This window comes from Anolis sagrei, chromosome 6 (assembly GCF_037176765.1).
Source record: "Anolis sagrei isolate rAnoSag1 chromosome 6, rAnoSag1.mat, whole genome shotgun sequence".
Classification (NCBI taxonomy): domain Eukaryota; kingdom Metazoa; phylum Chordata; class Lepidosauria; order Squamata; family Dactyloidae; genus Anolis; species Anolis sagrei.
In genome coordinates, this window is record NC_090026.1 from 127,559,632 (window position 1) to 127,573,739 (window position 14,108).

General features: G+C 42.5%; 1 protein-coding gene across 1 annotated transcript in view; it reads right to left on the reverse strand.

The window, feature by feature from the left end:
* The window catches only part of OBSCN (obscurin, cytoskeletal calmodulin and titin-interacting RhoGEF), a 289,411-nt gene that overhangs the window by 130,419 nt on the left and 144,884 nt on the right, over nt 1-14,108 (reverse strand). The window contains exons 50-54 of the mRNA XM_067470395.1: nt 13,334-13,600; nt 10,614-10,880; nt 6,581-6,850; nt 5,640-5,906; nt 2,370-2,636 (exon numbers count right to left, since the gene is read on the reverse strand). Of these exons, the coding sequence (XP_067326496.1) occupies nt 2,370-2,636; nt 5,640-5,906; nt 6,581-6,850; nt 10,614-10,880; nt 13,334-13,600 (1,338 nt within the window). The remainder of the gene's footprint in view (nt 1-2,369; nt 2,637-5,639; nt 5,907-6,580; nt 6,851-10,613; nt 10,881-13,333; nt 13,601-14,108) is intronic.

A 14,108-nucleotide genomic window follows, 5' to 3' on the forward strand; every position in this document is an offset into this window, starting at 1 on the left:
ATTTTCCTAGTTCCAACAGACCTCACTACCTCTGAGGATGCTTGCCATAGATGCAGGCGAAACGTCAGGAGAGAATGCCTCTAGAACATGACCATATAGCCCAAAAAAACCTACAACAACCCAGTTCCATGGGAGTCAGTTTTGGCCATAAACTGTCCCAAGTCACTGTGATGGGCAGCCTGTTTCACAAGATGCTGGACCATTTTTGTCAAGAGATAGGGGACAAGTCTACACAAACAAATTACTCATCTTGTATTTACTTCTAGATGTTTCCATAATGTGTATGGACTTCCAGTGAGGACCTTGGGTTTTGCAGGGTTAGACCAGCTTTGTCCCACTTTGGACAAAGTTGGAGGATACTTCGGAGTTTGCTGGAGACTGGCTTTGGGTCAATCTTGACGATGGGATCAAATCTAATTTGGACCAGTCTGCTGCCAGAAGGGACACCAGCAACACCACGTTTTCCCTGTGTTCATCAGTGCAGGAAAAGGGGATATATTGTGTCTATCCCCCACCTTCATCATACAGGGACATTTGCTGATTTCAGAACATGGTGCTTCAAGGCTTGCATTGGGGTTTGTGTCCAATTTGGAGCAGCAGCAATGGCATATTTATTTATTTTATTTACAGTATTTCTATTCCGCTCTTCTCACCCCACAGGGGACTCAGGGTGGATTACAATGTACACATATATGGCAAACATTCAATGCCAAAGACACACAACAGATATAGACAGACAGCCAGAGGCTATTTAACTTTTTCTGGCCACCAGGGAAGCTGTCGCTTTCATTGTCCATCTGCGACACTGATGAAGTACTTCCACATTCCCCCTATGCATTTTGCTGGAGTGCTTTGCTGGAGTCTTTTTTATGGTCTCGTAAATTAGTTAAGTTAGCCTCCCCACACATAGGTATTACCTAATTCTCCTACTTGACAGATGCAACTGTCTTTCGGGTTGCAAAGGTCAACAACAAGCTACACAATTGGTCAGAAGCTCACTCCGACCCGGGCTGGCTTCGAACTTCATGACCAGAAGTGATCTTAATGCAGCTGACATTCAGACAGCTGCGCCACAATCCCGGTGCTCGAGGTTAACATAATGGTACAATAAAGGTTAACATGATGGTACAATAGGCCTATGCACAGTCAGCCTGGTTGGACTGTGTGGATGCCAATGTGGAACTGCACTGGGTTCGGATAAGTTAATATGAGCATGTCTGACCACCTTTGAGGCCAATTCAGAGCAAGTGCTGCAAATTCTCAACAGATTTAGAGACTCCTATAGACCAGGCATGGACAAACTTGGGTCCTCCAGGCATTTGGACTTCAACTCCCACAATTCCTAACAGCCTGTCAGAATATGGTGGTTTAAATGTAATCGAATATTGTAATAATTTAAACTGTGTGGTATAGCAATGCAATGTAAGAGTTAAATGCACAGAGATGTGCTTGATTCCTAAAGCGTAACTTTGGAGTGTTCCGATAATGTATTTACATTCCACAGAAATCAGATAACTATGTGTTCCTGCTTCCAACGATGTACAGCTAGGTGGATAGATGTGTTTTTGCTACTTCTGTAAATAGTTTGTAGTTTTCAAGATTTGCATTAAAGTAAGCCATTCCAGGCTTTGGGGTTGATTTACAGTAGTATGATGTGTTTATTTTCCTTGTGCTTCCAAGTGCCAAGAAGTATCGAGATAAGGAAGAGAGGTATTTTATCTCTGTTAGGAATTGTGAGAGTTGAAGTACAAAACGCCTGGAGGGCCTAAGTTTGCCCATGCCTGGTATAGACACACCTAGGATTTGGGGGCCAGGATGGATGGATGTCTCATTCTGGGACTGTGGCAACTCTGACCACAAGGTCATGAGTTCGAAGCCAGCCCGGATCATAGTGAGCTTCCGCCCAATTGTGTAGCTTGTTGTCGAACTTTGCAACCTGAAAGACAGTTGCATCTGTCAAGTAGGAAAATTAGGTACCACCTTAAAGTGTGGGGAGGCTAAATTAACTGATTTATGAGGCCATAAAGAAGACTCCAGCAAAGCACTCCAGCAAAAGCATGTGGGGAATGCGGAAGTACTTCATCAGTGTCACAGATGGACGATGAAAGCGACAGCTCCCCCAGTGGCCAGAAAAGATAAATAGCCTCTGGCTGGCTGTCTATATCTGTTGTGTGTCTTTGGCATTGAATGTTTGCCATATATATGTACATTGTGATCCGCCCTGAGTCCCCTGCTGTAAATAAAATAAAATAAAATAAAATAAATATTTCACTGAGGACAGATGGGACAAGTAATCGAAATAAGATTCATATCCTCATTGCCAAAGGCAAGTGTGTGGGTGGCTGGGAATTAGCCAAAGTCTCTCTTACCTTTAACCTTCAACGTAGCAGTTGTCTGTTGGTCCCCTGAGTCACAGGTGTAATCCCCCGCATCCTGCGCTTCCAGGTCGTAGATGAGGAGCTCCGCAAAGGTTCCTTCTTGACGGATCTCATACTTGTCGCTTGACTGAATGGCCACCTTCCCCTTCTTCCAGGCCACGGGAGCCATGGCCTTTGAGAGCTCACAGCGAAGCGACACCGTGTTCCCTGCCTCCACCTCCTTGTTCTGAAGGCCACGCTTGAAAAGCACAGGGAGAGCTGGAAGACAACAAAGAGATCTCACACCATTATTATAATCAGAGGGCTAGATTTTGATTCTGGTCAAATATTCGGCTTTAGGAGCTGGGCATGTTTAGCCTGAAGAAGAGAAGGCTGAGAGGAGATATGATAGCCATGTATAAATATGTGAGAGAAAGCCACAGGGAGGAGAGAGCAAGCTTGTTTTCTGCTTCCTTGGAGACTAGGACGCAATGGAACAATGGCTTCAAACAACAGGAAAGGAGATTCCACTTGAACATGAGGAAGAACTTCCTGACTGTGAGAGCCATTCAGCAGTGGAACTCCCTGCCCCGGAGTGTGATGGAAGCTCCTACTTTGGAGGCTTTTAAACAGAGGCTGGATGGCCATCTGTCAGGGGTGATTTGAATGCAATATTCTTACTTCTTGGCAAGGCGTTGGACTGGATGGCCCAGGAGGTCTCTTCCAACTCTTTGAGTCTATGATTCTATGATTACTATGGAAGGCAACAACAACATTAAATCATTGTGAGTCGGCCCTTGGTATCCACTGTGGTGTGGTTTCTGGATTCCCCATGGATGCCAAAATCCATGGATGCTCAAGTCCCATTACATACAATGTCATCCATCATATATGTAGTGACAAACACTCAAATAAGTGACAGAACAAGTCTAAGAATCTATTAAATGGTACACATCAGCATACTATTGGGAATCCAACAAAATCAGGGTTTGCTTTTGGAAATACTTCAAGCCATGGTTGATTGGATTTGTAGGCGCAGATGTTATAATTCAGCCAATGATTGTGTCTGATGTCACTGAGGATGATAGCTTTGCTGGGCCTAAGATTTCAAAATCCTGGTCTTGCTGAAAGGCCTGAGGTTTCAAGTCTTGAAAATGAACATTGTGTTTCTCCTGTAGAGTCTGAAGGTCAAATTCCTGAAGTGGGCCCAGAGCAGACTTTCTCTAAGGAACTGACTTCTGAAGATGAATTGTCAGGTGCAGAGGTTAATGAGTCAGGAGATAGAAGACAAAACTTTTAGAAACTTAGGGTGAGTTTGCAAGACCTGAGCAAGACCTTGCTCCTATTAGCAAAGAGGCCCTTATCTGGTTGTAAAGATAAACAAAATGATTTCTTGATGGTTTATGAGACAGAAAAAGCTTTATATGAGAAGGGAAAAGATTTTAGATCAGTCTAGGCAATGTTGGAGTTTTAAGGAACATCTTGCATCAAGCTTTTGTTAAGGGAATTTCTAATTTCATGTTCCAAGTCAGCCAAATTCCTGTTTCCAAGCCTAAAGGATTATTTTGGAGTTCTGTGTATTAGGTTTTCATACTGCCTTGTTTATCTGGATTTTTCATCCTTTAATTTTGCATTCTGCCATTGTAGCTTGAAGTTAATGGGCTAGTTCACATCTTTGGACTATAATGTTTTACCATTTTATTGCTTTGCTTTTATATATTCTTCAATAAACTGCTTGCTGATTTTATTGGACAGGCGATTAAGGACAGAGGTGTTCCTGCTCTGGGATACAGTAGCAAAACCCATGGATCCAGAGGACCAACTGTATTTCAAATCTACTCAATTTCATGGATTCAAAGAGACAACTGTATTTCAGATCTTGGCAATTTCGTAGATACAGAAGGCCAACTATATTTCAGATCTAGAAAACCTCAGAAAGATCTAAGTTCTATTCTTTAACCTGTCTACAGGGGCGGCTCAACCCATTACGCAAGGTAAGCATTTGCAGTATAGTTGATTTTGCCCAGGGGTGCTCTTGAGGTGCTCTTGAGGGAAAATAGACCTTGAAATATGTGAGTTCTAGTTACTGGGATGTATAGTTCACCTACAATCAAAGAGCATTCTGAACTCCACCAATGAGGAGGAGGGCGACTAAAATGATAAAGGGTCTGGAGAACAAGCCCTATGAGGAGCGGCTTAAGGAGCTGGGCATGTTTAGCCTGAAGAAGAGAAGGCTGAGAGGAGATATGATAGCCATGTATAAATATGTGAGAGGAAGTCATAGGGAGGAGGGAGCAAGCTTGTTTTCTGCTTCCCTGGAGACTAGGACGCTGAACACTGGCTTCAAACTACAAGAGAGGAGATTCCATCTGAACATAAGGAAGAACTTCCTGACTGTGAGAGCCGTTCAGCAGTGGAACTCTCTGCCCCGGAGTGTGGTGGAGGCTCCTTCTTTGGAAGCTTTTAAACAGAGGCTGGATGGCCATCTGTCAGGGGTGATTTGAATGCAATATTCCTGCTTCTTGGCAGAATGGGGTTGGACTGGATGGCCCACGAGGGCTCTTCCAACTCTTTGAATCTATGATTCTATGAATGATGGAATTGAACCAAATATGGCACACAAAACTCCCACGACGAACAGAAAATATATATCAGTGATTGGTTGGGGAGGGGGGCACCAAAATACTGTTTGCTTACCGTTGAAAATTACCTAGGGCCTCCTCTGCCTGTCTACATGGATGTACAGACATGAAAGATGCAGGCATATGTGCCCGATATAAATTCTCTCCCACCCCATTTTTTTAAAGTATTGAATTAATTCTGATGCATTTTATTGCAAGCAAGGCCTCCTGGGTTGTGTGCCTATGACTAACAACATGTGGCATAAAGACACTATTGATATGTTTGTTTTGTAAACTCAACAGAGTCAGACCAGCACAATCTATAAGCACATAGATGTCTCTGTGGTTATAAACAATGCCGTGCATCTCATTTCCTGCCAAGAAATTGCAGGAACTGTAATCTACTGACTGCCTTTGGGCTAATCACCAGTTGGGCTCACACTTTAATCTGTGAACAGAAATGTCTAGCTGTTCCGGCTTTAAACAGAGGCTGGATGGCCATCTGTCAGGGGTGATTTGAATGCAATATTCCTGCTTCTTGGCAGAATGGGGTTGGACTGGATGGCCCATGAGGTCTCTTCCAACTCTTTGATTCTATGATTCTCCTCTAGCCTTGGTCCTGCAAAATGCCCAACTGATTGCTACCAAGACAAGTCCTCACCTTTAACCTTGAGCCTGGCTGAGGTCTTCCTGTCCACAGTGCTGCAGCTGTACTCCCCTCCATCTTCAGGGACCACATTGCGAATGGTCAAGGTGTGTTTAGTTCCTTCGACCTTGATGTCAAACTTCTGGCTGGGCTGGATGGCGGTTGAATCCTTTTTCCATTCTGGTCGGATGCCAAGTTTGGAGAGGTCGCAGCGGAAGACCGCTGTGCCGTTCTCGTCTACTTCCGTATTATCCAGCTGCTTTATGAAGACTACTGGTGCAGCTGTGCAGAGAAACATGGAGTTTTTACAAGACTGGAATTGCAAGAAGACACTGAAATCCACAAGCATGTGGACAATTTCAACAGAAAGGAGGAAACCATGAAAATGAACAAAATCTGGTTACCAGTATTTAAAAAAACCCCTAAAATCAGGACAGTAAATAAAGAGCAACACTAAAAGAACAGTGGAATTCCAGACAAGAATCAATCAGGGCCAGCTAATACTTCCCAACAAAGGATTCCCCCAGGCAGGAATCAGCCAGGCTTTGAAGCTGCAAGGCCATTCAATGCTTATAAAGGTGGCCAATTGCAACATTCACACTTGCCTCCAACAGACAAGAGTTCTTTCTCCCACCCTGGATATTATTTCACAGATATATAAACCTCACTTGCTTAGTTTCCAATATACCCCACAGCTGCTAAGGCTGCCTGCCATAGATGTGGGTGAAACGTCAGGAGAGAATGCTTCTGGAACATGACCATACAGCCCAGAAAACTCACAGCAATCCAAGGCTGGAATCATTATAATTATATTCAAGTGAGCAACAAATTGCTCCAAAGACTTGGCATTTAAAAATGGGTTTCCACTTGAACTACTTCCTTTTTTTACGCAGAATTCTGTGGTATAATATGCATTGCTCAGTGTTTTAATGATTGAGCAGCATTAGATCACTTACGCTGCACTGTCAGTTGAGCCTCCGAAGTGTTTTGTCCCACTCGGAAAGTCACGGCACCAGAGTCTTCGAGGCCCACCTTCCGGAGGGTGAGCGAATGGACCTTCCCTTTCACCGCAATCTCGTTCATTTCGTTGGACTGGAGAGGCACGCCGGCTAAAGTCCACTCCACATCCTTGGCCTTTTCCTGGGAGACTTTGCATTGAAACACTGCGTCCTCGTCTTCGTACAAGGTGATGTCTTTCAGTGCCTCCACAATGGTCACCGGAGGCTCTGAAAACAAAAGCAGAACTGTGCTTTCCAAAATTTTCATCTCAATAAAGAAAGGAGCTCTTGTCCAGAATGATCATCAACTGCATCTAATGCAAACAGAATAGACCAGCCATGGGCAAACTTCGGCCCTCCAGGTGTTTTGGACTTAAATTCCCACAATTCCTAACAGCCTACAGGCTGTTTGGAATCGTGGGAGTTGAAGTCCAAAACACCTGGAGGATCAAAGTTTGCTCATGCCTGGAATAGACTCTCCAGTTTCAAGCCAGACTCCCAGAAAGCAGGAAAATATGAATAAACTGAGAGAACACCATCCTGGGAATCCTCTGTCAGTTTTATGGTCAACTTCCTCGATCACATCTTTTCAATTAAAAAAAAAGAATCAAGGGAGCAGAGGGATGATTTATTGTTGCCACCAATTTGAAAGGAACCAGTATTCAGGAGATTTTACCCCAGTTCCCAATTTTAAAAAGAACTGGCCAATTTGCAATGGAGGTTGCCGATTAGGAAGCAAATTTACCATCAAGTTGGAAGGGAGGCTGTTCAATTGCACCTCCTCCTTTATTAAGAAAGTAATAACTTAGTAGTAATTACACTGTATATACTGTAGCGTAACTGGAGAGAAGAGTGTAGGTTTATTGGGTTACTTTTCCCTGCGTTTCTGCCACCACGTGAGGTAAGTTGTAATATTGTGAGAAATGGCACTTTGGACACATAATAGGCGGAGCTGAGGCAATCTTCTAATAAAAGTTAACAATTTTATTAAGTACACAGCGTGTGGATGCAAGACATAACTTTTCCTTGTTGCACTTGGAAAAATACTTGTAACTTTAACAGTTCATTCTTTCAAGTAACACAGTATCCTTCTGACATAGAGCACTTGTTTCAGACAAAGTTTCAATACAGGGATGTTTCCCTTGTTTGATCCTCCCTAGATCAAATACTAAGTAAACTATTCTTTAGCCTCTCCTTAGACTAAAAGAATACCAGCTCTGTTTCACCATTTGGCTGCACTAGCCTGAGAAACTTCCAATAGCCAAACCCAGCTTTTCAAAGCCTCAAAGCTTTGCTTCACAAGTCACTCTGCCACCTTTCCTTTCCTTCTCTCTCAACTCCTAACTCCTCACTCCCCTGAACCTAAACCCGGACTGCTCACTCCTCTAAACCTAAACCCTAACTGATTTTTAACTGTCGTTTTTTCAAACTCTCCCCTCTAAGCTCCTCCCACTTCCCTCTCTCCTGCATTGGTCTCCATGGCAACGCACATGGAGGACTCCTCTGACTTAGGCCGCTCCAGCATTACTGCAGCCAATCTAAACACAAATACAGTTAAAATCAAACAATTTATAATCAACTCCTGTACACTATGTAACAAAATTTGAAAAAAAAACAGTGTCTAACCAAAAAGATCTAACCAAAAAGGATTGGAGGGAAAGAATGCGAGAATATATCCTAATGGCCAGACTAACTTATAACAGGAGGAATAAGAACAATGAGGACTTTTTAGAAAAATTGAAGTTGGCCATGGCATATCTGATTAGAGAGTCAGTAATATAGAGGAGCTCCATTAGGAATTTAGGTTTACCATGAATAAGGATAGATAAATAGGCTTAAAGGCTTCATAGTGTTTCGGTGATGGAAGTCATGTTGAAGGGTGCACGGGTGTGGGGATGAGGGTTTATTTTGTTTAGGATAGGGGTTTTGGGATGAGTGTATGGTCTGATGTGTGTAAAATGCTATGTGCTGATTTCCTGAATGCTATGAAAAAAATTGAATAGAAAGCTTTGATTGAAAGCAGTGGAAAACAGGCAGAAATAGCAAGTCTATGTGTATTAAGTTATGTAAATGATAATAATTTGTACTCAATGTCAAAATTAATTAGTTGATTGAATAAAGTAGATAGGCATGTACATGTCAAAAATATTGGTACCTGATTCTATCTGCCACGATTGATGTACCATAATCAAAATAAACACTTTTTTTAAAAAAAAAAAAAAGGGGGGGGGGGAGAAAAAAGAAGAAGAAAAAACAGTGTTTCTGGTTTTAAAATATTATTTCCTGTTCAAATGTGCAGTAATTACTTTGATAGTAGTTGTTCTACTCCAGAAACTTTGTTTTTGTGACTGCCACAAACTAAGTTGAATTGGTTGAGAAACAATGAGGTATTCATTGAAAGATGGAGCCCCCGGTGGCACAGTGGGTTAAACCCCTGTGCCAGCAGGACTGAATACCGACAGGTTGCAGGTTCGAATACGGGGAGAGGCAGATGAGCTCCCTCTATCAGCTCCAGCTCCTCATACGGGGACATGAGAGAAGCCTCCCAGATGGATGATAAAAACATCAAATCATCCAGGCATCCCCTGGGCAACGTCCTTGCAGACGGCCAATTCTCTCACACCAGAAGCAACTTGCAGTTTCTCAAGTCACTCCTGACATGACAAAAAAAAAATTCATTGAAAGGTAAAGGTTTCCCCTGACATTAAGTCTAGTCGAATCCAACTCTGGGGTGGTGGTGATCATCTCCATTTCTAAGTTGAAGAGCCAGCGTCATCCGTAGACACCTTCAAGGGCATGTGGCCAGCATGACTGTATGAAGCACCTATTGATCTACTCACTTTAGCATGTTTTCAAGCTGCTAGGTTGGCAGGAGCTGGGGCTAACAGTGGGAGCTCATCCCACTCCTCAGATTCGAGCCACCAACCTTTTGGTCAGCACGTTCAGCAGCTCAGTGGTTTATAGAATCATAGAATCAAAGAGTTGGAAGAGACCTCATGGGCCATCCAGTCCAACCCCCTGCCAAGAAGCAGGAATATTGCATTCAAATCACCCCTGACAGATGGCCATCCAGCCTCTGCTTAAAAGCTTCCAAAGAAGGAGCCTCCACCACACTCCGGGGCAGAGAGTTCCACTGCTGAACGGCTCTCAGTCAGGAAGTTCTTCCTAATGTTTAACCTGCTGCGCCACCCAGGAGCCTCAATTCATTGAAAACTATAGCAAAATATGCTGCAGGATGTCCCTTCCACAAGAATGAAGTTTTTGCAGTTGAATAAACTTTTTCCAAGTTGTTATAATAGAACCAATTAGGAAATTGCATGTATAACCCAAGAACAAAAAATGTGTAACATAGTGTAATAGCATAACATGGAATTTTAAAGTTATAGTTGTTCAGCTATGATGAAATACCGTAAAATCCAAGTGGGTGGCTTTTGACATAAGGTTCTGAAAGCATAATTGAGCACAATGGCTGGCTCAGACTATCTGAATATGACCACAGGTAAACTCTCATAAATACTCCATTTCCTGAGCACCGGAATGGCCAGACAACAATACACAAGTTGAATATCTCTTATCTGAAATGCTTGGAACCAAAAGAGATTTTAGAATCTCCTTATTTGTAGATATATATATATACCCATAATATGATCTCTTGGAGATGTGACCCAAATCAAGACACAATATTAATTTATACTTCATGGCCACCTTATACACACAGCTTGAAGGTTGTATACAAGATTTTAATAATTTTGTGCATTGAATGAACTTGGTGTACATTGAACCATCCAAAAGTAAAAATGTTGCTATCTTAGCCACTTAGGTTTTGGATTTGAGGTATTTTTGATTTTGGAATTCTGGATAAGGGATGCTCAAACTGTTGCATTGTTATCCCACCACCTGATCCTTATTCCCTCTAGTTGACAGACATGAATCCAGTTCCTTCTGGCATAGCTAGGAACTGCCTCCCCAAAAAGCCAACCCAAATGCCCACCTTTCACCAGCAGAACTGCTGCTGTCTTGTCGTCTGGCGTGGTGCAGGTGTATTCTCCGGCATCAGCAGCATTCAACTTAGAGATGGTCAGCTCCACTACGGCGCCTGCTTGCTTCATCTTGTACTTATCACTGGAGCGGAGGACCGAGCCTTCCTTTTTCCATTGCACCGTTGCATCTGGTTTAGAGATCTCACAATGCAAAGTAACGGAGCCCCCTTCCTCTGCCTCCTGATTCTCCAGAAACTTAACAAAAAGTACTGGCAAAGCTAGCAGGGAAGAAATAGAAAAGGAGGAAGAATTGCTGACAGTTGCTATTTCATGTTAAACCGCATCCTAACTTGGAGACTGTGACTCAATGCACTCAATCTTGAGTACATCTCCACTGAAGAATTAACATAGTTTGACATCTCTAGAACTGCCATGGGTCAATGCTATGGAATTCTGGGAGATGTAGGATGGTGAGCACCCACATTCTTTGGAAGAGAAGGCTAAAGACATGTAAAACTAAGGCTCACCTGATTCCGTACTATTGAGCCAAGTAAAAAGTTGAAACAAACTCTATGCTTATTCTAGAATGTTGATACAGCAAACATTTCACTTTTGGAAGATGCACAATTATAAGCTGTGATTAAAAGAAAGATGGATGGATGGATGGATGGATAGAGGTCTGCCATAATCACCCAAACACTGAAGACGGATATCAGAAAGAAGGCAGCAATAACAAGCCCTACTTAAAATGTTTGGTGATGGCTACAAAATGTGTTCCTTGCATTTTCATAGAATCATAGAGTTGGAAGAGACCTCATGGGCCATCCAGTCCAACCCCCTACCAAGAAGCAGGAAAATTGCATTCAAAGCACCCCAAACAGATGGCCATCCAGCTAGAATATATGGTTAAGAGTCTACATCAATACTCCTGTGTGATTTTTTCTTTTAATGTCATTTTGTATGTGCATTTCTCCTTTTATATACCTGTTTGCTTACAAATTTCCCAAACATATACATTTTAGCAAATAACTAAAGAGGCTCCTTCTTTGGAAGCTTTTAAACAGAGGCTGGATGGCCATCTCTCAGGGGTGATTTGAATGCAATATTCCTGCTTCTTGGCAGGGGGTTGGATTGGATGGCCCATGAGGTCTTTTCCAACTCTAGGATTCTATGATTCTAACTCTATCAAAGAGATGCTGTTTTTTGTACAGTAGAATCTCGCTTATCTGACTTTCACTTATCCGACATTCCATCTTATCTGATGCTCTTATCCGACGCCCGCCTTTTCCTCCAGCATTTCCCCTTCAATTAAAGGAGCGCTCCCCAACTTTCTCTCCATTCCCAATAAGTGAAAAGGGCAAGACAAGGAGGAGGAGGAGGGAGAGAGGGAGGAAGACGCAGGACTAGAAGAGGAAGCGTCCTCCCTCCTTCCCTCTGTGATTTCCAAGTTCCTCTTCTTCATCCGGGTGCTTCCTGCTGGGCCGCTCTAGCCCTGAGACATTGCCTTGCCTTAATCCTTTGAGTCCCTGTTGTTAGTATTCTAGAAGTCTAGTGCCGCGTCAGACAGGAGGAGACTCCGTATTATCTGACATTTTCGTTTATCCGACGTTCTGCCAGCCCGTTTATGTCGGATAAGCGAGATTCTACTCCAGGGGTCCACACACATTTTAAACAGAGGGCCAGGTCACAGTCCCTCAAACTGTTGGAGGGCCAGACTATAAATTGAAAATGAATGAATGAATGAATTCCTATGCACACTGCACATATCTTATTTGTAATGCAAGAAACACTTAGAAACAATATAATAATTAAAATGAAGAACAATTTTAACAAATATCAACTTATTAGTATTTCAATGGGAAGCATGGGTCTGCTTTTGGCTGATGAGTTAGGATCGTTGTTGTGGTTGTATAATTTCAAGTCGTTTCAGACTAAGGTTGACACTTAGCGAGGGCCGGGTAAATGACCTTGGAGGGCCGTATCCGGCCCCCAGGCCTTAGTTTGAAGACCCCTGCTCTACCATATGTAGTTTCCTCCATCCAAAAATTTAGACAAGTACAAATGTCAAAAGATAACTCTGTTGCAATTCACATATTAATGGATGAAATTAGAAGTAGCCTAGTGTTTATCTTGTTTATTTGCATTGCTGTATTGTTGGGTTTGGCCTCATGTAAGCCGCACCGAGTCCCCTTGGGGAGATGGTGGCGGGGTATAAATAAAGATTACTATTATTATTATTATTATTATTATTATTATTATTATTATTATTAAAATCAGAAATGCATCAAACTTCTGCCCTATCTCTACTATGTAGCAAAATTTGAAAAAAAATCTGTTGGATGCTTGCCATGGATGCAGGCGAAACGTCAGGAGAGAATGCCTCTAGACCATGGCCATATAGCCCGAAAAAAACTACAACAACCCAATCTGTTCCTGGTTTGAAAGTGTTATTTCCTGTTTAATTGTGTGGTCGTTACTTTGAAAATAGCTGTTCTACTCCAGAAACTTTGTTTTTATGGTACTAAATAGACTCAATGAGGTATTAATAGAAAAACTAGAGCAAAATGTGCTGCAGGATGTTCCTCCCGCAAAGACAACGTTGTTATAGTTGAATAAACTTTTTCCATGTTTTTGTGATAGAACCAATTTTTAACCCAGGAACAAAAATTGTGCCACAGAGTGTTATAGATACAAGGCCAATCCTGGTTTCAGAAAATGAGCCCCTGCTCACCTTTGATGACCACTGATGCTGTGGTCTGGTGGTCGCCTGAGTCACAGGTGTAGTCCCCGGAGTCCTCAGGTTGCGCATCGTGAATGAGAAGCTCAACTCTGGAGCCCTTTTGCTTCATCTCATACTTGGTGCTCTGCCGCAGCTTAATGGACCCTTTACTCCACTTCACAGGGACGTCGGGTTTAGACAGTTCAGCCAGGAGGGTGACGGTTGAGCCTTCTTCCACCTCTTGGTTTTCAAGCTGAACTTCGAAAAGGGCTGGGATGGCTGAAGACCCAAGAGAGGAAATAAGAGAGAACGTGCACTAAGAAAATGTCAGGATTAATTTAGTTATATATGTATTTTAAATGTGTTTCTATGTATTTTCAAGATGGATTCCACTGTATATTAGAAATGCTGTATAGAATGTTTATTCAATGAGGCTGTGTTTATGTAACCTTGAGAGAAATAAGATAAAGTTTGCTCTTGCTGGGAACAGAAGGGAGTAACTAGTCTCAGCAAGAAGATATAAACAGATGTAAAGAGACTTTCATTTAGACTAGTTCCTGAATTGTAGCTCGCTGTAGTAAGACGTGTCTGTTGAATGTGCTTAGTAGACTTAGTTTCTTTTGTAACTCAAAGCCTACAGAGTCCTTATTTTACAACACAGTGTCTGCTGATCTAACAATCCTTCTGCTGTGCACCACCAAACTCTGACAGAAAATACATTCAGGTTTTGTGACTACAGTGCATCTGTTGGAAACAGAAACCTTCTTCAAGCCTCCACTAGTTATTT